Source organism: Betta splendens, chromosome 24 (assembly GCF_900634795.4).
Source record: "Betta splendens chromosome 24, fBetSpl5.4, whole genome shotgun sequence".
Lineage (NCBI taxonomy): Eukaryota > Metazoa > Chordata > Actinopteri > Anabantiformes > Osphronemidae > Betta > Betta splendens.
Genome location: NC_040901.2, coordinates 11,086,209 through 11,111,699, shown reverse-complemented (window position 1 = coordinate 11,111,699; position 25,491 = coordinate 11,086,209). Strand labels below are relative to the sequence as shown.

The window sequence follows — 25,491 nt, the reverse complement described above, 5'->3', positions numbered from 1 at the left end:
CGTTACACAAATCATGTTTCTCTGTGGAGCAAATTAGATTTTTTTTAACCTACTCGTTTACGTTCCGCGGTGTCAAAGCTGGATTACCTGCCGTCCGCTCTAACGAGGACGCTCCACGGAGAGCTCCGCGTGTGACAGCGAGACGCGGGGGAGCGCGTGATGGACGACTGACAGCCAGCGCTCGCGCGTGCGCGTTAGCGCGGCACGCACGCGGCTCCCTGACGCTCGCGTAACGGTGAGACGGCGACTCCCCGTTGCTGGAGTCAGGCTGAGGGTGTTTTTCTCTGTGACTGGGTCGCTTTTACTCCAATTTCAGCCGGAGAACGTCAAATGTGGGAAATGCAAACGCAAACATTGACACAGTGCATCAGTACAGCGAATTATTTGGGCTTTTCACACAAGCGCAGCCGCCAAAGTAATAACTAATGACGCGATCCACCTGGACGCACGTGTTTAAAGGTGAGGACTTTTGTGTGTGTGTGTGTTTTACTTTTTGTGGTTGTTATTTGTGCATATTTTGTGGGAAACAGAACCAACTTTGTGCTACGTAAGCAAACGGGAGAGGCGTAAGTGGAGCGGAGGTTCGCCAGCGAAGCACAAACGTTACCGCAACATAAATAAAAATGTAATGAAGCTGTTTAACGGCGCCCTGCTGTAAAACAGACCTCAACATCACTGCAGCGGAACCCATAAAGGTGGAGTCGGGTTTGGACGCGTTTCATGAAGGTTCAGTTTCACCTCCGTCTCTGGGGATGAGCGACGGCGCGTGTGGGAGGAGCCTCCACCCACGCACGCGACGCGCGCGCGCGCGCGTGGAAACACGAGGCGAAAAGTCACACTTGAGAGCTGATCCTGGGTCAGCGCAGGGAAGATTAGTGTTAACAGCAAAAAAAAAAAAAAAAAAAAAAAAAAAGCAGGTGGGTGGCGATAATGACAGCTGGGAGCACAACACAGGAGCCATTTGACAGAAGCTTCGTACATTTGATCACATTTTGAAGATAAATCCGCAGCTTGCTGCTGCCGCAGCCCGAGGGGGAGGAGGCGGATGCTCAACCTAAATATTTATGCCGTGTGGGGATTCTTCCATCAAAACATAAGAGATGACTTTGCAGTCATGTCGCACTTTCAACCACTTAAAAGAAATGTAGCTGAAAAGAAAAACGGAGTTAAGTCTCAATAATAATGGCTTTGATGATATTCTTTTATTTATGCTTTTATTAAAACGTCATTGGCCTCCAAGAAGTAAAGAATGTACATAATAATAATAATATTAAACTGAATAATATCAGAAAATGCATTTTCTGTCTGTATGTGATTATAATAACGTTTTTTTTATCATTTATTCATTGAGGCGTTCTCCGGACTCTTGGATTTCAAGGCTTAAGATTAAGTTTTAGAGGAATGTGCAGTACAGGAAACGAAAAGCATCTTCTCCCCATCGCGTTTAGTTTATTTTGTTTTTTTTCTGACATCATGAAATGTTTTCGTCTCATTTGCAATTCCGCGCACGGCGACCGCTCGCGTCTCCCTCCTCCCACAGCACGACCCTCGCCTCCCTCTCGCTCCCCTCTCCATCAGCGCTTCACGCTGAGCGCCGCGTCCTTTTGTGCTGGAATTCAAAAGAAATGCCACAGATGCACCGTCGAAAAAGTGACCTTTTAAAAACACAAGACGCTCGGCGAGGGAGGACCAGCTGTCCGTTCTACACGACATAATGTCACTGTGGAGATTGTCTCTTAGTAAAGATTGAACCTTTAAAACGTTTGACATAATTAAAAACACAATAGCACAATACAAAGTTTGGACTTCAGGTTGACGCTAGTCGAGTCGATTGCAGCTCTACAGTCTGTTCTGACAGGCAGGCGATGCTGAAAATCTCTTTTATGGTTTCACAGTAGTTTGTGTGGGCTTGACAAGAGCAGACCGTCATCCTGTCATGCAGCTGATGTCTCTATCGTCCCCGCGCCCGGCGGCCGATGGCGGCGCCCGTCATCATGTGTCGATGACGTCCTGCGCCGGCGAGGGCTCGTGCGGTAGAGTGGTGGCGTTGGGCAGTGGCTGCGCGTGGCCCACCGAGTTCTGCTGCAGCTCCAGGGCCATGGCGTTCTGCGGGTGCGGGAACTCCTTCACCTGCCTGCGGTACTCCAGGAACGTGGACGCCTTGGTGGCGATGGCCACCACGTTCTTGCCCACGAAGATGGTGGAGACGCGGCTGTCCTGGAACAGCACCATGTTGACGCCGCGGATGAGGACGGTGACCACGTTGATGGTGACCAGGCTCAGCACCGGGTACAGCATCATCTTCTGGGGCGACATGTGCTCGCCCTGCATGCTGATCTCGCTGAGCGACACGCAGGGCAGGATGAGCAGCAGGATGTAGCAGTAGAAGAACATCAGGCCCTCGGCCCAGATGGGGAGGCCCGTTCGCTGCGGCTCCCACAGGTTCGCCTGGATGTCCAGCAGGTCCAGTAGGTCCAGCGCCACCCAGAACAGACGACTCCTCATGTCCTCCTTCTTCCGGAAAGTCCTCACGTATTCCATGCTATCCAGAGCCACTAGGACCAAGTACAGGCCCGGCACGCACACGGACAGCAGTAAGGTCAACGCCTTCCGCGCAACCGTCTCCAGACTCTTCCTGTCGGCTTTGCAATTCTGGAAGACGAAGTAGAGCTTGATCTCCAGCACGAAGATGTAGAGGAACCAGAGGATCATGGCGTAGCCGCGGCGGGCCGTGCGCACCTCGGCGCCGACCCACACGGCCACGTAGCGCAGCACGATGAGGAAGCACACGTCCCCCACCAGCACGATGATACACACCCCGATCTTCCTCGGACCCTGGTTCTGCTCCACCAGGTAGGCGTCCATGAAGGCCATGCTGGTCATGATGACGATGGTGGTCAGGCACACGTGGCGTTTGTCGGGGGGCGGCAACACCATGGTGTGGTAGAGTCCAGTACGAGCTAGTGGTGCACAGCGTCAGTCGGGTTTGGAAGCAGCGCCGGGCGCCGTCAGTCGCGGCCCGTTGGGTCGGCGTGGAGGTGCTGGCTGCCGGTCGCGCTCAGGCCACGTGGAAACGGGAGCACCGCCTCGTCACTCGGCGCTTCCCTGGATTCAGCTCCACCCCCGAGCAGCGGCTGCAGCGGCAGCTCCGCACCATGACGGATGGCGATGGGCGCGCCCCCCCCGCGTTAACAGACGTGCGGTCGGACGGCGGCCGTGCGGGAGTGTTTATGGAGGTGTTTATTTCGGGACGCCAGGTCGCAGCTCGCCCGCGTGAGGGATTCCTCCTCGGATGCTCCTTGCGGTCCTGCAACAGAGAGGAGAGGAGTCTGCGGCGGCCGGAGGCCCCCAGCCGCCATCAATCACCGGGACAGCAGGTCAGCGGCCCACGAGGCCTTGCGTCCGACGCCAGCTCCTCGGGGGGGGGGCTCCAACGCGGGGCCGGAGATCCATCCTCCCCCTCCTCCTGCTCCACAACCTGGGAAAAGACGAGAGAAAACGAAAGAGAAGGGGGGGGGGGAAGAAACCTGTCAGCACTCCTGGGCCATATAACACAGCTTTCATTGCCAACGGCTTGCACGTATGAGGAGCCAAGTAATGTGTCAGCTTGGCTCAAACGTAGCCTGTGTTCCTATTGATGGGACATGAAATAATGAAGGTTTTACACTAGGACGCCATTACCTCGCTATTGTCTGGGTGCACGGCTTAATATGCCCCAATTGTGAAGTTATTATATTTGGGGTCGGTAATTCTACAACTTGAGTTAACAGTGGATTGTAGGAAGCAGTTTTGAAATTCTGCACAGTAACTAACTGCTTTACTGTCCCTAATAGTGAAGGTCTAAGTCTAAGTTGAACTGAGCGGTGATGGGCTCTGTCTGCACATGTACGAGTCGGTTTGGTGAGGTTTCCATCACGGTGCATGGGGAACAGTCAAGATCTTCATGTGTCAAATGCTGCACAGTGACTATATTGCGTTGTGTCAGTGATGGATTTTATCCTTCTGTGTCGTTTCACCTTAAGTTCAAGCTTTATTTATAGCCGACAGTCCAGGTAGTGACTAGAAACAGCAGAAAGAAGCCGAGCGCGTCGCTTACCAGCGGGACCTCACCTTGAGCACTGGCTTCATCAGTAAACAGCACGGCGTGCCTAAATATTAACATGCAGAGACTAAACAAGTTTGGGTAAATAGGAAAAGGCGCTGACGGAGCAGAAACCTCGGCTTCGCTTCAGGTTTGTTAAGCTTCAGCGAAAGCGGGACGTCGCCTGTCGCTCGGTTTTGTTGGTTGTGTCTCAGATCGGTGGAATAAACCTTGGGCTAAACTGAATAATTTAGCCTGTTATCCACTAATTTGGAGCCTCTTGGGCCATTGGTGGCTGCTAACACAAGCCAAATAACCAGGGCTTTGTCTTCGGCCCTGCTTTGTGAAATCACTCCAGCTCCGTACCCGATTGAGCCCTTAAAACAATTAAACGTGCTTTTCCTCCAAACAGAAGTCATCCTTGAAAACGATGTGCCGCTCGCTCATAAAGGTTACGCCGAAACAAACGGCGCGTCGGGAATTCTAATTCGCGCTCCGTGGTAAAGCGTTGCATCAAATAGCAGACGAGATCAAGGGCTGTCAACGGGAGCGCGGCTGAGAAGAGGACGGCGCCGAACGGTGCTGGTTTGTAATCCAGGCACGGATTAGAATGTTTAAAACCCATTACGTAGAACAGTGCCTAAGTAAGAGATTAAATTCATAAGATGGTGATTAATTGACTGATTAGCGAAATGCTGTAGATCATTAACATGCTATAAGGACGACTGCTCCCACATATACAGTACATCATTTAAAACGGCATTAATTACCAAAAAAGGGGCCGACATTGTTTCCCTAATGAGCGGATTACTGACGGCGTGATAATATGACGAGTGTTAAATTGGATGGTTTGACCTCCCAGAAATGATGACTCCATGATTCGGGGCTGCGTGGGCGCTCTGTGAGGTGCAGGAAGCTGGGACTATTACAGTAATGGATGGTTTTTCATCCTTTTCTGTCATATGCTGTTATAAAAACGGGTCTGGATGTGAAATGAGGAGCCAGGTTCAGGATGAGCGGCCATCGGCCTCGACCGGTGGTAGACGTAGCAGCTCTGAATGAGTGTCTTCGCCCTGTTAGAGCCTGGGACCCCTGTGTACCGCCTGCTGTAAATGTTTCAGCGCTCCGTGTAATGTACGCCTCAGTTACGGCGTATTAATTATGGTGGGGCTATAAATAGGCCGCACGGAGGGCTGTGAACTGGCAGAGCTGCATTTCTCCGCAGAGGGAGGCTGTTATTGTCTGAGGCCTGAGCCGCGATCTCCCCAAACGGTCGGCGCCTCCCTGTCAGGCCGCGGCGCTAGCGCTTAGCCTCGCTGACGGGTCACAGGCTCCCACGTGGATCAGAACCGGGACAAACAGTTCTCCGTGTGAAACAAGCGGAGGTCCGTTTGGGCCACAGAACAAGCGGTCGAGCGTGTCGGTCTTTCGCAGGTGCTGCTTTTAAAAATGCTCCCCTTTCAAGCTCCGTTTTAACTTAATTACAATACCCTGCGTCCGACCCGTGTCTGTCTTTTCTGACATCGCTTCCGCTCTTTCAAGTCGCAGCAAAACAAAAACAAGGCTGGTTCCGGTGCCGGGTGTTGTGACACTGCAGACGCCTCGCGACGGCTGCGAGCCACCGCTTGTTCACAGCGGCGGCATCAATTCATCCTGCAGCCGCGGAAGCCACGCCGGTACCTGTGGGCTTCAAAGAACCCGGCATGTTTATGCTTTTGGGTCGCCCAATTGTTATGCATTGAATGCATTACATTATATGTTTCTTTCCGCAGGCCTCCTCCCGCCTCGGCGCTGCGAGGATGATCGAATGTTTACATCAGCGTCGGCAATATTTGAGTGGGACGGCGCGGCTCTCCGGAGCGATCCGTTTTGTCCGATTTTATGTCAGGTTGTCTTCATTAGGGCCGGAACGAGACCCATATGCTGCGCTGGCTGCCAGCCATCTCCATCATCTCACCAGGTGTTCTGTGCCTTCCTTTGTGTTACAGTCAGCGCTTGGGTAGTTTTGGGAGGGAGGCGGCAGATTGCTTTGAATCCACCTGGTGCAGGAGTGAGCAAACGTGCACACGTCTTCCTGTATGGAGCTTCACCGTGCTGCTAGTCTGATGAGGTCTGATGGAAACGCACCCTGTTCTGATTGGAGCAGCGGCTGCAGGTCCCCAAATCCCCACAAAATCGCCTGCTGGGACCGACCCAGCTGCATTTAAACACATCTGCTTTGTTTTCTGGGTCCATTCTCTAATGTATATTTCCTTATCATGGCAGATTCAGCTGAGATTGCTTACATGCAGTATCTGTGGCTACTACAGTGGGATGTGGCTGATTCAGCGTGACTGTGCCAGCTCTAAAAACGGCCGTAATGTGTCAATCACAGCATATTCTCTATTCACAAAGCAGGGGGAGAGGATCAAAGGCGCCGTGGCACTGAGTCATCTTTAGCCCCCGACATCCCACCCAGCTGTTAGTCACACAGGGACGTGACATACACGTGACTGGACTCTGTGGAATCTTATTTCTCGTTCTTTGAGCCTTATTTCAAAGGTGGAACGTCAATATGTGGAGTTCTCTCTGCAGAACCCCTGCTACCACTGTATGAGCTTTTGTAACTTAATGCAATCTTGCACCGATGCTTTCTTACGTGTGCGCCTCTGAGTAAGCGAGTCCTGGGTGCTGCTGCTTCCACTCAGACCTTTACTTATTTATTCCATCGAACTTGGGCAATAATTCACTCAAGCCTTAAAAAAAACTGTACTTCTTCTAAGTTCGTGCATATCATCCACTGTCCACTGTTTGTTTCTATTCCCTTCCCCACACCCTTATGAGCTGTCACTCAAGCTGCTGACATTTACCCACACACTTGGTTTTAGCTTGAGGAAAAATTGTGTTTTCACAGGAGTTCAATTTGCAAAAGTCTTTTAAAAAAACAACCAACAGATTTGATGAATGAGAAGCTATTTCTGGCAGACGGCTGAGCAAGGCTTTAATGTAAGGCCGGATAAATGAAATGTCAATGAGGTACACTGACGTTCTCTGAGCTTTTACTCACTAGACTATCAGATACCTGTAAATATGAACAATCATCGCATCATGTGCCAGTGTTTCAGGTCAAGACCACAGAGGTCCTGACGCTTCCTCTGCGTCTTCGTCGTATTTGTGGTCTCAAACCCCCCTTTTTGCTCGGCTTTGGTCGCCACCACCTCCTGAGACCAGCAGTAAAGTCGGGCGCTCTGAAGCATCACTGTCAACACAAAGATGCTGAAAACCCCTGAAACTATGAGTAAAGACAGTCCAAATGACCAGAGGGAAGTAGATTCCAGCTGCTTGGTCCCTCGTTATTAGTTTTAGGACTTAAACCCAAATAAAAACCGTTAGAACTGTGTGAATAATTCAGTTTAGTTTCTTCCTAATCCTTTAAAACACGCCTCGGAGCACGTCCTGTAACTACTGTACTAATTGTTTTGTCCCTTCAAGTGGTTCTCCTTTTTTTTTTAATATGAGCTCCACAAACGATCCCAAAGTCTCGCAGTGATTACCATCAGCCCTCGATACCATGGTAACGGCACTGATACACCGCTCACGGTGGTTCCTCCTATGATGATGAGGGTGTGTGATCAGCCAGGTTTTGACCACTGGTTTTACAGCGAGCTCGGTTTAATCTTTGAGTCAATGCTCCTTCTCTGCGATGCCGTGCACTTCCTGCCGCCGCCGTTTCCAATCTGCTCGCCCTCAGGGAGGGCGTCGTCCACACCTCGTTCTCGTCACGCTCCCCTTTTGTGGCTCTCTCATCCCACTTGAGGGTGAAATAACTTCCCAAAGACATCAAAACCTCGCCGCTCGTATTCATGACTCATTCGTGTCTTTGGAAGTAGCGGCGGGAGAGGATGCGAGCGATGGAGTCGACCCGATTCCTGTGTCAGCTGTTCGTCAGCGGGACAGGACCAGTCGCCATCAGGGGCACGAGCATCACGGCGGATTGGGCGAGGGAGCTGAGGATGAGGGGGGAGAGAGAGGAGCTGCGCCGCTGTCCTCGTGATTGAATAAAAGGCAAAAGAGATACGACACAGTGAGGGTTTGAAGTGCTGCTAATGAACTGGGAGTGAAAATGGATCGCTTTGCAGAAGAAACAGATTTGAATATCACCAGTGAGGGATTTATGACGAGAACGTGGAAGAGAGAGGCAGAAGCTGAGTATAAAGAGTAATTTTCCATGACGGAAGTAAAGAAAATCTATTCATTACGTGAGAAACGTTCTCGGATTCAAGGGTGATGGCTTTTTAAAAAGGGAACGCAAGATCATTTACCTTAAGTGGAGGCGTTTTGGCAGCGAACAGGCGCCGTTGTCAGATTCCCTTCATGCGCGCTCTGTTACAAAACGCTGCGAAACGTTGAGCGCGCCTCGGCGGGCCGGCTGTTTGCTGAAGGCGACGCCTGCTTTGTATGATAATGAAATGGGGAGAATATTTCACCCAGGATGAGACGGCATCCGTCTGCTGAGGTGAAAATGCTGAGCACGAGCTCATGGAACTCATACTTACTTCGCCGCAGACGACATAATTGTGCGACTGCAGTTTGACTGCTGATTGTCGTCGCCGCCACACTATTCTCCCCCTTCGGGCCTCATTAGGGCGCCGCGTGGGCGGGGCCCGCCGGCGTCACCGCGGAGACGACCGGCGGGAAATTGATGTTGATGGGATAATTCGGCCGCGCGTTGTATTTGTGCGACGCCGGTTGTTCGGCCGCCGCGCGTATTGTGTGAAATTGCGCGAACGCGGGGCGATTTCCTGGGGGGAAAAAATGACTCGCTAACGATTCCGTGCACGGAATCCATGCTTCACGTGCGGCGGCCTCCATTTGTGTGTGCGTTAGCTTAATCCAAGAAGCAGAAAGCAACACCATTAGAAGGAACTGTACAGTTAGAACCCTCCCCCACCTTTTCTCCACACGTGGAGGCTAAGTGACTCTAAATAACCTGAAGCCACAGGCTCAGTTGGGCTTCATTTATTCTCTGTAGCGCCACATCATAAAAACTTCTCAAGGCTACATATTCCCTCCCAACAAAGGAAACTGGGGGACAGACACTCTCAGCAGGCAGCTGCAGCCGGGTCTGTTCTGATCATCAGCGCATACGGAGAAGCCGTTGTTTCACATGCTCCAACCGCAAACAAAGCCCGGGCGCCGAACGCAGGCCGGCGCGTTTACAGCGCGGCCCCTCCACCCGCGAAATGCCTCCTACTCCGTCAGCTCACGGAGTTCAACAACCCTCCCATGGAGCCCATTGGGCGGCAGGCAGGCCGAGCAGCGAAGGAGCGTTGCCGCGGTACCGCGCACAGGCAACCGTGGTGCAATCGGACCGAGCCATGGGCTCAAACGCGCGGTTGCCCGGAAACAGGCGGGAAAGAGGAACTTGTTTGGCTCGCGGACTAATGGCAGCCATTTTCTAAAAGTGGCATCTGGTTACAGGCGATTATCATAACCTACAGCTCGGGATGCACTGAGGTGACCCCCGAGTTGTGGCGGAGCCGCGTAATGTAAAATGCAATTTGCGACAGTGCGTTTCCTGGCGTTGCTGCTGCAGGAGGCTAATGCGACGAGGAGGCCGGTGTTTCAGAGTAATGATCTGCGCTGGGTGGCCACTGCGCTCACTTAAAGCCAACAGCGGGGAGAATAAATGTCCCAAACTGATTATTAGGGACGAGAACTTAAAAGTGTAGCGACGGCAGGATTTGAAAGGAGGCGACGCGTCCGGGGCCTGAAATCACCACTGCAGTGTTTAACACTGAAGCCTCGCTTCCTCCTCCGCCACAAAATGCGACTTAAATCTGAAATGCATCCACGTCTGACTCCCATTACTTTCCGGCTGTTAAGGACCAGACTGCCAACCTCCCACACGTCTGCCAAACAAACCTCCTCAAAGTTATTCCTCGTATAAGGGCGGATAATCACGTCGGCGTGTGAAGGCTGTGACGCGTGAAGCGCCGCCGCTGCTGCAGACTCAACGCTGATGTGAATAAGGAGCAGCTCGGTTCTGAATGCGGACGCGCCGAGCCGATCTGTGCCACGGCGGCGGGTGTTTCCTTTCATCACGGGCGTCTGTTGATGAACCGATGTTCTTGGAATGTGCCGCCGCTCAGAAAAGGCTCCACTCATGAATCCACCATCTTCCTCCTCACATCGGCACTAAGCTGCTTGGATTTGTGCCGCTTGTGGTTTATCCAATGAGAGCCATCAGAATGTTAGTTTTGTCCCATCTAATCCTGCTTAAGTCACATTGTGAGCGTCGCGATGTCGAACTGATTGAAACAGTGATGGCAGAATATGGTCCTGTCCATATTTAAGGTGTGGAATGAAGCTCGGGGAGTTGTTTGGAGCAGAGAAGTCAATCTGATCAATCAGCCAAGCGCTGTCGGCCTTTTTAAATTAGAGCAGCCTCCACACACACACACACACACACACACACACACACACACACACCTGAGGCCAGCCCGCACCTTTGCAGGCAACAGAGTGTGTAGAAGAAGAAGGAGAAGAAGAAGAAGAAGAAGAAGAAGAAGAGGACGAAAAAGAGGACGAAAACAGCAATTTGCTTTCCCAACGAGCCTCTGCCTCTGGGCTGTGCAGCGTTTATTAACAGATTAAAAGCTAAGAAGTAATTGAGAATTAGCAATTCATCAAAAAGTTATTGGCGGTTTGGTCTCGCCGAAATGCGTCCAAATTCATTCAGGCTGCGGGCGACTCAGGGAGCGAGTGGGTAGAAGTCGCCTGTCGCCTGCTACTGTTGGGTTTCTCCCCAGCTTTGTAACGTCCTCTGACAGAAGCTGAGCCTCTTTAACGGCCTCCTACATTGACACGCAATTTGGTTTTGGCTAATTATAGGGTACAGCAGTCATAAATTATTCCCCGCTCCTTAGCGCTCCCTCACCCACCCCCATGGTCCACGCATGCACACACACACACACACACACACACACACACACACACACACACACACACACACACACACACACACACACACACACACACACACACACACACACACACACACTCACACACACACTCACTAACCATACAAACAAAATTACCCATCTGCTGATTTTCAAACTGAGGCTGAATGTCACGTACAGTGGGGCGCTGAAGCCGAGCAAGAGAGAGAGAGAGAGAGAGAGAGAGAGAGAGAGAGAGAGAGGAAGAGAGAGCAGGGAAAATCCTGCAGATCCAGCATCGCTCCCCTTTCCGTTAAAGGCCATTCATAAATAGTCGGCCTTCACTCTGCCTCACAGTCACACACTCTACGAGTCCCCAGTGCCTCCGTCGCAAGCAACGCTTTAAATTATCTCAACACAGAAAGATGGAAACACAAGATGCGTTGTGACAGAAGGAGCAGGAGCCGAAAAAGAAACCTGCTGAAACGGCTGAAAACAAGTCTGAGCAGCTCTGTCCCCCAGCGCTCCGGCCCCTGGCCGGACACAGCGCCGGCGCCAGGGCGAGTCGCTCCCCGGCAGCCGAGGAGGTGGCGGCGGCGGCGAGGAGGAGGAGGAGTAACAGATGGGTGACAAAGGAGGCGTCCTCTGTGTTCTGCTCGCAGAGTATCCACGAGGGGGAGACGCTCCAATTCTCCCATTTCTCTCCTTGAGTGAACTCTCTCTCTCCTCCTTCCCACGCTGCTCTCTCTCTCTCTCTCTCTCTCTCTCTCTCCCCTCACGTCGTCCTGGTTTCTTCCTCATTTCACAGCCCCTGTTTGACCCCCCCCCCCCTCACACACACACACAGCTACCAGTCTCCTCCAGATCCCAGTTCTGCAGCACACACCTCGCTCAAGGTCACTTCTCGAGGCCCGAGCTCCCGCTGCTCGTGTTTACGTAGCAGGAACGGGCTGAACAAGCGCTGGGAAGCAGGACGGGGCCCTGCACGCTGCGCCGCCGCCGTTTCCTAATGGCTTAAAGGGCTCAGAGGAGATGCTGTGGAGGCGCCGCCTAGCGTGGCTTATTTAACAGAGCATGTTAAAGCCAAAGTCCTTTGTTGCTGAGGCGACCGGTCTCCCGGCAGAGGCTGGGGTGTGATATTGGAGAGTGGGGCTGTAATGAAGACCCGCGCCCCTGGAGAGAAAACACTCGTGGTCAGTTACACAGACATGGATTATGCCTGCTCCTCCACTAATTTGCCTTTTCAGCAGGCGTCTCTGTAGAGAAATCTCTTTAGTTGGAGACTATGTGTAACTGGCCCCTCGTGTCTCGCTCCTGAAATATTTTTTCCAGTTCAGCTGTCTGCCCTTTTATTCTCTCTCTCTCTCTCTCTCTCTCTCTCTCTCTCTCTCTCTCTCTCTCTCTCTCTCTCCCTCTCTCTCTCTCTCCCCTCGGACGACCGCGGCCCCTCCTTAGCTGCGACTAAGGCTCCAGATTTAAGACTCTAGCAGATAGCGCGAGTTCCACTCCGGCTTATTCATCACCTTAAATATCCCTTAGCCTCCTGCTCCCCACGTGTAGATTATTCAAACGACGGCTCCCTCATATCTGCAATTGGGTTGTAGACGTATCGGCTCGTAAATCATCTGCACGCGACAACGCGCGGCAGCTGCAGGAAGGCCCGTGATCTATGCCCGCGTGTGTCATAATGCACTATTATTCCATTTGAACATGCTTGTGGGTGCTGCGTCTGTGTCACGGGCCCAGATTAGAGTCATAAAGCTCGGCGCTGTGGTGATGTGACATTTCGCCCGGGCTGTAAAACCCCACTGTCACACAGGAAGTTTACAGCCTGCGGTGGGAGCCGGTGAGTCACGCTAATGGCGTGCCGGGGTGTGTACGTGTGCACGTACGCGTGCACGCACGCGTCGCTGTTTGCGGCCCCCGTTTGTCCGTCGCACTTAAACTCATCCTCGGGTGATGTCTGGATTTACACATGCACTGTTTACAAGGAGCAGCGGATTTAACCGCTCGCGTGTTCACTGCAAACACTGCTCTCTCTTCACATTCTGTATGAATATTCATCGTCCTGTCTCGTGTGGTGTGTGTTTCTGCTTCTGTGTGTTTCTGCTTCTGTGTGTGTGTGTGTGTGTGTGTGTGTGTCACTATCAGCATCTCCCCAATCCATGGGGCGGCGTCGCGGCATCAGCTCGTAACGAGGGAAGAAACCGGGACAATGAATGACTTTGACGGGCGCCGCGCCGCCGAGCAGCTCCCGGTTCCAGGCACAGCGAGCCGATCGCTGATAGCAGATGTGTCTAATTGTTGACGGGTCGGGCCCCATGGATCCGTCTCTGTCTCCGCCTGCCAGGAAGCTGAGCCCCCTCCAGAGCCCCCAGTCACTGCGTCTAATTAGAGGCCTTATCGTCGTCAATCAGCGAGGCGTTCGGGCTCCTCTGTGGCCGGGCCACGATGGTGACGGACGATGGGAACGAAGAAGAATGAACACACTCAATGCTGTAAACTGGTAAAAGGATGTAAAGATGTCCTGAATTGTGATCAGCTCAGCATCCGTGGATCCACACACGAGCTCAGCTGAGCTACTCAACTGGGGCAGCTGGAGGTTAAGTGCTCTGCTCAATGGTACCTATTGAGTGAAATGCATTTAGTAGCATACCCCCCCCCCCACACACACACATATTTTACTGGCTGCTGCTGATTGGCTGCCGCCATCGGACGCTTCCCGTGCCTGGAGGCTAACGTCGCGTTGAAGTCAGCATGCGGAGGGATCATCTGTATGAACACATGCACATGCACTGGCCTCGCTAATGATGTTAGCATCCTTGGCTGTCACATCCAGCCCAGCTCACAGATCCGCACACACTGAAACCCATTAAGAAGAGGTTCCAAATGAAATTAATGGCTGTTAGAGTCCGACTGCGGCTGCACGGAGGTGAAACGCACAGAAGCCTAATGCTGGTTGAATTCGAAGCTTCACTCCTTTGTAGCTATAATGAAAAAGACTTGAACGGTTGATTCGTGGTTATGGGATGCAGCGAGTGGAGGAGCATCCACAGGAGCAGGCGTTACGTCACGTCACCTTGTGAGTTTATCCAAATGTTCGCTTGTGTTTCGGACGACGAGTCGTTTGAGTCGGTGCCCAGAACAATCGTTCCCTGTGGCCTGGAGAGAGTTTCCAGTCCAGTAACTCATCAAACACTTTGATGAGTTACTGTTCAGACCTGAACTTTCAAAAACAGGCCAATCTGAGGATGGACCGATTTCTTATTTCATCTGAATAAATTAAAATAACCTTTCTTACAGCAACACAGCTGTTTGTTATGTCATCGGCACTCATTCATCTTGGTGTATAATTTAAATATCACTGAATATCTGCACATTGTTATTTTTACAATCTACTGAGCATCAGAACTGAATCATGGTTTCTATTCACCGTATCTTCCTCAGATTAAAGTTTCGCTCTGAATAATTCACAATTAAATGAAAGAATCACGATTTGAGGTTTTAGGTCTTTGTACAGAGTTCACTGACGACTAAAATGAGGTAATAGTTAAGGTAATTACATCATAGTGAAGAGTGGTGTGTGAACAGAAACAGAACCAGCTCAGAGTTAAGGTTAAGTAGACGGGGCTGAATCAAAAGGACAGACGTGTGGCAATGAAACTTAAGTGTGGGATAAAGGAGGATTGAGCTGGAGGTGGAGATGGCTGGAGCATGTCCAGAGCGAGCGAGCGAGCGAGAGAGAGAGAGAGAGAGAGAGAGAGAGAGGAGGGTTCTTCTCCCCATCTGGGTGTCTCTTCATACTGGTTCTGTCTGGGCACCTCTTCAAAATCAATTTAAGAAATTACCATTCAGCCAGAGTTCCATCATTAGGATTTTATAATTTCATCTTCCTCCTCCAGTGCCTTTATCCCAGAGCCCCTCAGTTCATCTCTGCAGCACAACCCCGGTGAATAATTAACCGCGGCCGTGAGCGGAAAGGAGATGAGCGAAGCGAGCCTCTATCGTTCAGACGCAGCTGCACCTTCAGCGGGTGACGCCACCTTCAAGAGCCTGAGTCTGACACGCCGTGTCTCCGGCAGACGCACAGACTCAGTTGAACGTGTCTCACACACGCCTCCACCTCCATCTTATCGCCTCCCGGCTTACTGTCTGTCTGCTGTGTGCCTCATGGCAGAGGTAGGCGGGGCAGGAGGGGCTTGGCATTGGCTGAAGCCTCGGGTCGGGTGAGCCGTTTAGAGCATCACCTCACCCTCTGAGACCCTTTGAGACGCGGCGGGAGGGGACGGGGGTCCTCGTGTGCCCTCCGCTGCCCACCTAAATGCGATGGAGCTACAGCGAAGCAGCTGGGTGCAGGTTAGAGCAGCCCAGCACGCGTGGGTCCGGTGCTGGACCAATGCATTTCTCACCGATCAATAGGTCGGCCCGAGTGGATCATCTGCAACCGAGATCTCTGAGAGCGGCGGATTCTTAGCGGAGCATTTGTTCTGCTGCCATTTGCCTAATGAGCCTGTCACAGCAGAAGCTATTACTCTGTCTGTTCTGCTAGCACGCCCAGGATGTGTGCTAATAATAACCAGTACAGTATTAAGCTGGGAATACAGTGCATGAGAGAACCAGGCGCGGGGTCATCTGCCTTGACCGGCTGCTTCACTACAGATAAGGAAGCGTCTGTCACTAGGTGGGTCTATTTGATTTGACGTTGCAGCGTTGGCTCCACGACCGTTGGAAGCTCTACAGAAGGTAACTGACTGGTTGCTGCCTGTGTCTGTCTGCAGAGAGGAGCCTGTGCCAAAGGGAGAGCATCCAAAGAACCTAATCTGGGAACTAATCACTCAGAGGCTGCGGCGCATTCAAATCAAAAGTCCTAGTTCTTACAGCAGGTGAGAGGAAGCCAGCAGTAGGAAGTTGAAGCTCTGCATGTGTTGCCATCCAGGTGACTTGGCTTCTGTGAGTGACTTTACAAATGGGCCCCACTTAAAAGGAGAGAAGCGAATCGACGAGGGAGGCGAGAAAATGTTTATTCCAAAACTATATATTACTCCGGGATGTGAAGTGTAGCTTCACGGGATGAGGAGGATGAGGAGGATGAAGCTCAGTGATAGTGTTGACGTGCATCACTACACTGCATCACGTCTCCGCGTGAGGTGGGATTTGCAGGTTGGCCGTCGCTCTCCGTAAACCGCGTTCCCCAAAGTTTTGACTAATTGGAACCATTACGATCTTGACAACGGCGGTTAATTTGTTTCCCTGTGTTGTATAGCGATCATTTGTCCCATCGGAAAGCTCTGATGAAACATGAGGCGATTAAGGCGGCGAGCGGGTCCGATGGAGTCGGAGCAGGTTGAGCCAAGTCCTACCCGAATGTGACCTGCACCGGAGTGCCCCATTTAAAGCGGTGTTTAAATGCAGCTTCTTAGTGGAGTTAATTATCAGAACACGGGCACAGGCGGTCAATTTCTCTCTTCTCAGTTGCTCCTTGCAGAATTCTTTGACATAAGAAGCTGAGACTTAAGCAGGAATTTGATAATCAAAGATTCTTATGCTGTTGTCTGACTTCTGCGGAAAGTGCAATGTCTGCAGTTTTCAGATTTTATAGTGTCTTTTTATGTCTAGGTTTTGGTAATTGAAGGTTTTTTAGCATCGTCTCATTCCCTTACCTGCACTTTACTGCTTTTGTAATTCTGTAACTGTACAAACCCGCACAGTAAACGCGTGTGTGAGCCCAGAGGGAACTGTTAGTGTTATCCTCAGCCCATTGAGCATCGGCATTGAGACACCGGTTCCCCCAGCGCAGTCAGGAGTGCAGAAATGTCGGTTGTAGCTTGTCACCGCTATTGACAGAGACCTTGTAAAACTCACTGGGTCCAATGAAGCACGGCACCAGTCAACCTCCGATTCCCCGTCTCGCCTCCTGTTGATCGGCTCTGATGTAAACAGTCTGTAAGAGGAGCCGGTGCTCCAGCGATGCAGAATAGCGTCTGTCTGCTGCTGATGCAACTGGGCCGCCTGTCCGATATCTGGCCCGCGTGCAGGAGGGCGAGGAGCTGTGGTGAACGGGAACGCGCCCCCGCGCGTTTATTGGCAAGAGCCGCACGAGACGCAAGAGATTATTGTCCTGGCAGCGTCCAGAAGGAGACAACGAAACCCGGGGAACCAGATGCTGCTGCTTTTTCATCAGCCGAGATATTAAGGGTAAAAAAGGATTCATTACTGCAAAGTTTTAGAGGTTGCGAACCGACGGACAGGGAACGCGGGTGATATCGATCTGCTGAGGCCAAGAATAATGTTCAAAGACATCGAGCTTCAGGGAGCAGTCGAGTCGGCTTTCATTAAGCGTAAACATTTTCAAGAAGAAGCAAAAGGCCCGTTTTCGCTCTTTGAGCCCCGTCGGGTCCGCGGCCGGCGCCGGCGCCGGATGGATGAGCCTGGCTGTTGGACCACGTGGCTCTGGCTCGGACATGAAACCGCGGGCAGCAGCCCCCGGGCCGGCGCTGCCAGAGCCCTGTGTGGACCAGGATGAAGCGCCGGCCGCCGCTTCAGCTCCGGCTCCAACAACAAACACCCACAAGAACGGCCTTTTAATGAGCGTCTGAACAAACCGCATCTGCTCCAGTTTGATTACTTTCAAGGGCAGAGCGGTGCCTGTTTGGCAGCGCCGGGCCTCCACCTGCCCAAACCGGGCCTGGGATCCTGGGATGAGAGTGGCGTTCCACTTGGATCGTGTGCTTCGCGACAGGCGAGGCGCGAACCCTTTCATCTTTGTTTATCAGTGTTTTTCTGGTGGATTCCGGCTAATTGCGGCGCGAGCGGCTTGCAGAACCAGGCTATTAGTGCCGTGCTGTGCAGAGAGACGAACCGGCGGAACACAAAGCTCATCGCTGGAAACGAGACAAACCCACGAGCACACACACACACACACACACACACACACACACACACACACATGAAGCATGAAGACAATGGGCATAGATAAGAAGTACTAGACTTTTGTATTCGAGCCCCCGCACAGAAAATGAACCAGTACATGTGACAGTACATCACTGCTGGGTGTGTGCATGCCTTTGTATTACAGTATGTGGTGCCTGGAGGAATGAAAGGTATGATGGGAGAGGAAGGAGGAGGGCGGCAGTGGAGGTCCTCCTCCACTGCCCACGGGAGGTGACACAGCAGCAGCTGCTTCTGTCTCTGAGAGCTACAGTCATGCGAAGCAGCATTTATCCCCTAACTACCAGCGGCCGCTGACGACTAATCAGTCCACCAGCCTCGGCTGCCGCTCGGCTCCGGGGAGTCCGACTTCTCCCCCCTGTCAGCTCTGATCTGTATCGATGCTGATGCTCGCTGGGCCGAGGCGTGCGGCACGCGGCCAGTGATGTGCTACAGAGGGGTCAGACGACCCCGCGCGGCCGGGTTAACTGCCTGCCTCCGCTGTGGGCCCAGGTAACAGCCAGGGGGCGTCTCCTCCGGGTCCGGCGCCGCTCCACTGTGCACGCGTGCTTATGAGTGCGCGGCTCGTTAATTACGTCACGAGGAGCGTGGGCGCTGACTCCGTGGGCCTGACTTAATTACAGGCAAACACACAGACTGTAATTACACACAGCCACACCTGCACAACGGCTGACAAAAGGTTGTGCAAACAGTATTTTGTGCAGAAAGTGTTTCAAGTGGCTCTGATAAGCAGGCTCAGAGGACGTCCTCTTATTATCTGCTCCGTGCATTTATCTTGGACTGAGCTTCAGCTGATACAGTGTAACCTTCACCCCGGCTGTTTGTGTCCATTAGCAGATAGATAAATAGTACAGCAGGATGCTGTCAGCACAATATGCCGCGGCTGGTGATGCTTGTTACTGCACTCGCGCCAGCTGGGTTTAAACCGCGGAGCACGCGTCACAGATAGCTGCTAGCGACGCTACTGTCTGGACTCTGGTCCGCTTTAAAGATGATCTCAGCTCGTCTCGCCTCCATCCAGCGTGACATGTTACAGGCAGCTTCCTTGTCGCCGAGACCCTGTTGTAGCTGTCACTCACACGCTAAGACAACAGCCGGTCACACAGTCCATTACTGTGAAACATAAAGTATCCTCCCCCCGTCTGCCAGCACGGCGCAAGATATGAAAAAATGCACCAAAGCGCACGCCGTCGTCCTCTCTGTCATATTTTAGCTTCACAGCCCGCTACACATGGATTCAGGGAGGACGGCTGATGTAATGGCAGTAGCAGTAGTAGCAAGTCAGCAGCACATGCAGCACAGGGTGAGCAGCTGGTTTAACTACGGCACCATGATCGAAAGGGTGCGTTGGACGTACGGTAGCAGGCCGCGCGCACGTCCAGCTTTGGATCTGAAACCGTCAGATAAACAGAAGGATTAAGTGTTTCCTTCGTGGGCTGGTGACGTTCCCCTGCAGCTTACTCTAAATAAACCGTATCAAGATCCATAGGATTATCGGAGATATTGATTGTCACGCGGCTGAAGATGGCTTTCACAGTCATCAGGCCGATCTGTGGCCCCTCGCGATAATTTGCTAGCGGAGACATTAGCATTAAGCGGCTCGGATTTAGCGATGCTGAATTAAGAGTTATTTCCTGCACAAAGTGGTTAGAAATTAACTCCCCAGTTAGCGCCTCGCTACAAACACAACCAGGCACGCAGCAATCAAACGCTCCTGGAAGCACGTGCGCCAGGAACCCGACTCGGTGAGCACTTATCACCCACACCGATGCGCGTACGCACAGTAATGACACGGGAGTTCGCAAATGAGAAGTGAGCGCGCGCAAAACTGGAGCAAAGTGTTTGATATGGGTGATTTCCCACCGAACGGCGTTGGAGACCAGAGCAGGAGCCCCGCTGTGCGCCCTTGTTAGACGTGGAAGTGGGCCACGAGCAGAGCAGCCGGGGCTTCTTCCACTTGGAGTCCAGGCGTTGAACCTGAATCTGCACACGCTGGACGCGACCACGCTCTTCTGTCACTTCCTGCCGTCGACACAACTGCGCATGGAAATTGGCTTACATTCCGACTCACAGTCATCACAAAGGAAGCGGTCTTAGCGGGATAATGTGACATCTTAATGTTTGCAGGTATTTAAATCCTCTAAGCCTCCAGCTGCAGCACATTATCATCCCGCTCGCGTGATTCAGGTTTGACCGAAGCTGTTACAGGCGACGGCAGTGAATTAGACATGAGGGTGAACGAAAGAAGCGAAGCGTCCAGGTGCTGCTCGCTTTTACACAGCGGTCCTGCAACACGAGGCGAGGAGATGCGGGAGATTCGAGGAAACCTCCGTCAACGCGAGTTGCTTCGTAACTGATGCACATTCGATTTTACAAACGGGCCAGTGGCCTTTTTGAGCTGTGACCTCTATGGTTAATGTTCGATTAGGATGTGAACACTGAGGTTTGATGGAGACTTTATCAAATAGCCACATTTTTATTTAATATATTTAAATCAGCTGTTTTATTATTAACACTCACATTAATCACAGAAAAGGATGCTGAAGAAACAGGCCAGAGGGGCAGAAAGGCAGCGTTTATAGTGACAGTCAGGTTAATGGACTCGGTTCTTGGGGTCCTGGTCTCCATTTCGAAGGATGTTCCGGGTCGGATGGAGAGAACTGCCTGGTTTTCAGGACAGTGCAGCGCTGAGCTGCTGGAGTCAGGCGTGCATCTGCAGGAGACGGGGCTCCTGGTCCCGGCCACTCCACTTGAGCTGATTGATTTCCCATCTGTTTTGTATCCCTGATACCTGCACGCCTGGTGGGCTGCGATGGCGCTCGTCTTTCACCCCCGTGCTGTCGCTCCGTTTACGCCGCCGCTCTGGGCCCGGCTGCCGCGTTGGGCCGGTGCTGGCCCGAGTCAGAGATGTGGGTTTCTGATCCGGTAACTGGGCCGCTTGTTTACGCCTCCAGCCTCACTCTCGCATTTGAAGTCGTGGATTCATAAATGCCCGTCGTGGTTGTGGAAACTGTTTTATGAGAAGCCGGGCGGGTTGTCAAAATGCCAAAGTGCCGCTGAGAGTGGCAGTGATCAGAGTAATAAGGACGGACGACAGGCTTTATGTCCCGTTCTCTGCGTGAATAACGAGCTGCTACCAGCCCGATCTGAATTAAGGCCAGAGCCGTGGCTGCTTTTCGTTGTGCATATCATCACGAGGACGTCTCAAACAATCCCCTCAAACAGCTGGATATGCTGCAGGAGAAAAGCCTCTGACTCTAACTTGTTGGGACATAAAATCACAATTTCATCTTAAGAGGTCTGTTACTTGGATTAGTCTCGATTTACACTCAAGGAGTCGGTGAGTTCTCCGTCTCCCTCAGGGGAAGTTAGCAAGCCGCTAACGGAGCGCGCTAAATGCCTTCGCTGCTCGCTTCTCAGACCCAGTGGTTTTTGCAGATGTGCGTCAAGGAGCGTTTTATGTGTTTTTTCCTGCATTCCTGTAACGGGATACGCCTGTCAGTCACAGCGCTGCTATCTGCTAAGAGTGGCAGGTTTTTGAACAAGTATATAATAAAGTCTACGGCTTCAGTTGCTCCGAACGGCTCCGCAGAGGAACATGTTATTTGTGATTGATAAGCGGAGAGGAAGAGGCCAAGGAACGCATTACACCGATGAGGTTTCCTACAACTGTGCAAAGCCTGACGCTCATGCTCTGCATGTGTGGTGATTAGGGAGCGAGCAGAGTCAAGTGCTGCGCTCACATTAGCATAGATCACGCAGCAATCCATAATGCACAGCTCGTTAACAAGGTTGGTATTTTTGATCCATAATTAAGGAGAATGTCTCCTCCAGGGCCGAGCGCGTGCAGGAGCGGCCCGCGTTATCCTACAGCGCCGCAGCTATCGATTCCTGGTGCCATTTGGCCATTGATCGCGATGGACGCCATTATGTCAGTGAGAATACAGCCCTCCACAGCCGGCGGCCGGGAGCCGACGAGGCCGGCGGCCGCGCCGTCAGCAGACGACAAAGAGCGGAGCGGAGGCACGGCGCTCGGCGGCGCTGCCCAGAATAGAGCCTAGCGCAGCAAAGCACAGCACAGCGGAGCGCTCGCATTCTTCCACTTTCTGTCGGCGCCAACGGGGGCTGCAGGAAACAGAGGAGCGAGCAGTCGCACCGGGCATTCTGGACACGCAGGGGCTTTTATTGGAGCGCCTCATTGTGAGCTAATATGCTTTGTGACAGCAATCGCCTCCCAGATGGTCGTCAGTTGATCATTCAAATGGACCTTGTGGTGGTGGTAGTGTGTGTGTGTGTGTGTGTGTGGGGGGGTCTGGGGTGATTGAGAAGAGTGTTGCAGAGTGAGGAGGGTGAGGAGCGCCTCCCCGACTGCGCCGTCACATATTTATAGCAATATTGAATTTAATTGCGTTTCTAGCGGGAGGCCGGGATTTTAAGAGAGCCATAAACGGGGAGCGATGGGCGCGCGGCGCCATGATGCACGGCGTGTAGTGTGCGCACTCGTGAAAAGCCGGCCTGCAATTTGTGTAATGTATTGTGTAAAGTGGGGTCCATCAAGCCGCCGCGTCCCGAACCGCTGGTGTCGATGCTACAGGAGCAGCGTGGATGCACCGGCTCCAGCGTCTGGCCTGCGTGTCAGCGCCTACAGCAGTCGCCCTCCGGACCACTGTCCACATTCACATTCATGGTGTGTTTATTGGATAATAAATTGAGCACGGGAGAGGTATTTGCATTTAGTTCATCACTCCCATGATATAGAGCAGCGGTTTCTACACAGTAGCATCCAGAGGCAGATGAAAATGTGCTTTCTTTTTTTCAAGGACACTGAAGTGGAGCCTTGTAGCAGTGTCTTCCCTTGATTTACACTTAGTGCATCCTCCCACTGAAGCCTTGTCGCTCGGCCTGAACCCACGTATCAGACTCGCTTAATGCGGAGCCGTGCGATGTCACACATTGGGTGTAATCAAAATCCTAATGAACGTCATTAAAATCACGGCTCCAGGAGCCGAGGCTGGCGTTTGCGCAGTCAGGTGGTGTCGCTGTGGATATCAGAGCCCGTTCCAGTGCCTCGGGCTAAAACAGCGCGGAGGGCACCGCTCATCAAAGCCGACCCGGCGAACGCGCTTTGGAAACGAACAGGCTGGTGGGAAAATGGGCAGAAAATGGCTCCACACAGGCCGACGGAGGCTGTGAGGCCACGCCGCCGACCGAGCGCTCACGTGTGCGTGACACTGGTGTGGTCCCAGCAGCAGCTGATGTGCAGCTGGGACCACACCAGTGTAAAACGAGCAACCACTGGAATGTGGCCGTCCGGGCTGAAGCAGAGCGTCGGCGCTGTCCTATGTTGATTATCACATTTTTATAACAAGGTCCAGGACAATTGTTGTATTTTGTTACAAGAACTTTGGGTTTTCTTCAGCGCTGTGTCATTGCTAACGCGGCCAATTAAACTGCAGGCTCACTTGCTTCAGGGCCCTGTGGACGTTTACAGATCGGCCATGTTTGACGCTGAAGTGCCTTTAAGCAAGAAACCGAACCCGCAAGCCGCTCGCTCACTGTAAATCACGCACGTGGGTCGTCGGGGTGATATATTTCGTTAGTGACTCCTGGCTGCGTGGAGCCGGGGATGTGCGCGTGCGCGCGCGCGCGCGCGCTGGGAGCCTCGGCCATGGATGCGGCCGACTTTCCGCGCAGTACCGCAGGCACGAGCCGCTGTTTCAGCGTCGGCACGCGCTGACTCTTCAAAATGGACCGCTACGTTAAATGAAAACTGACGACAGACATCCGAAATAAAACAAACGACAACGACGCTCATAAATTACAGTAAACGGTCGCCTTCGGCCATCACTTTAGCCTCGTGTGCCGCGAATTCTTTAAGATGCACGCGCCAAAATACTGGTTTAGCGCCGAAAAGCGGCGGTAAGAGTCGCTGGACCGCGAGAAAGTGGCGGAACTGGCAAAAACGTTCAACGCTCAAACTTATCCAGGGAACGAGACAATCCGTTCCCACTAGAAACAACGGGCGTCTGTCTCTACCCGTCGCCCACCGAAGCAGCCGCGGTCCCCACAGTTCGCGGTGACACGCTGTGGAACGGCGGTCTCCGTGCTTCTGCGTGACCCGCCGACGCGAAGCCCGAGCCGCTGCCCGAGTGTGCTGGCTTACCTCCAGTCAGGCGCTGTCCAGGGTGCTGACGCGCTCAGGCGCTGTCCAGGGTGCTGACGCGCTCAGGCGCTGTCCGGGGTGCTGACGCGCTCAGGCGCTGTCCGGGGTGCTGGACCTCATTGCGGGCTCCGCGGAGGCTTTGTAAATCCGCTGCGAGGAGGCGCCGAACACGCCGGTCCACGCAGCCGCTGCCTGCGTTAAGTTGCGTGCGACGGAAATCCAATTCCCAGCCGAGTGCCCGGCGCGACGCGGGCGGCGGGATGAGACGGAGCGTCTGCGTCTGAGAAAAACGCCGTTTGTGGCGGAAACGCTTGAAAGTGTAGCCTGCTGGCTAAAACGGGAGGCGCTTTGGTAAATGTGAGCGCGGAGGCTTCTTTGCTAGTTGCGTCTTCCTCCGGATAGGCGCAACCACCTCTCTCTCTCTCTCTCTCTCTCTCCCTCTCTCCCCCGCTCTCAACCCCCCCCCCCCCCCTCCCTTTCTTTCCAATCCTCCTCCACGCTCCATCAGTCACTATTCAGTTCAAATATGTTGGAGTGACATGACTGAAACTAATATCCTCCAGTGTCCTATAGTGTGCATTAGACATGAGCAAATGACTACCAATAGTTAAGAATTCATTTAGCATTAGCCTTATTGGAAGTGATGTGATAAAGAAACATTCAATTTGGTTTATTCAGTGCCACTCCACCAGCTGCATATGAGCCATATGTCCTGCTCTTTCTTTCCCCCTCTTTTTCTCTATCTCTCTTGCACACGCTCTCTCTTCCTCTTCCTCTCACAGACCCACACTCAATTAAATTCAGCTGAATTATTGGTCAATTTACTTATGTAAAGTAGACAGCCATCTGTTTCAGGCACCTCCTGGCCTGCCGTGTAGTGTGTTTTCATGTTTTGTTTTTAGCAGAGCAACAGTTTTCCGCTGATTATTGCCAGTAAATGACAGTCAACAACACTGGCGTGGGGATTAGCCTCTAAAGAAAACAACAACCGGAGTGATAATTAATTTGTGAAGGGTGCTAGTCAAGTAGCACAGCAGCGTGCAGATAGCAGCGATGGCGGCTGTTTTAGTAGACGGCAAAACTGTAATGCAGGTTTACATTTAATTAAAACAGGATTAACACTGAAAATGTCAAAGTCTCAAAATCAACAGCTGAGGATCAGACTTGTTGTCTTGTCTCATTTTAAAACTTTACCCTCATCATGGTGCATGATGACAAAACAAGGGACAGACAACGTTAATGCGACTCATCCTGAAGGGAACATTAGATAAAACTGAAAAGAAAGAAGGTCAAGTTCATGATGGCGCTGGAGGAAAAGTCACGGGATCCTCAGCTATGCAATATCTGCACACAGCTCCCCACGGCTCCAGCCACTTAGG

General features: G+C 52.4%; 1 protein-coding gene across 1 annotated transcript; it reads right to left on the bottom strand.

Moving 5' to 3' along the window:
- Positions 1 to 1,197: 1,197 nt before the first annotated feature.
- On the bottom strand, positions 1,198 to 24,526 carry tmem121ab (transmembrane protein 121Ab). The gene is made up of 2 exons (XM_029141734.3): positions 24,113 to 24,526; positions 1,198 to 3,478 (listed from the first exon to the last, which is right to left on the bottom strand). The coding sequence occupies exon 2, from the start codon at positions 2,935 to 2,937 to the stop codon at positions 1,993 to 1,995; it is 945 nt and encodes a 314-aa protein (XP_028997567.1). The 5' UTR covers positions 2,938 to 3,478; positions 24,113 to 24,526; the 3' UTR covers positions 1,198 to 1,992.
- Between the last annotated feature and the right edge of the window lie 965 nt (positions 24,527 to 25,491).

What these genes read in the sequence shown, in the direction of transcription:
- tmem121ab (XM_029141734.3), bottom strand. Translation starts at nt 2,937, where the DNA reads ATGGTGTTGCCGCCCCCCGACAAACGCCACGTGTGCCTGACCACCATC.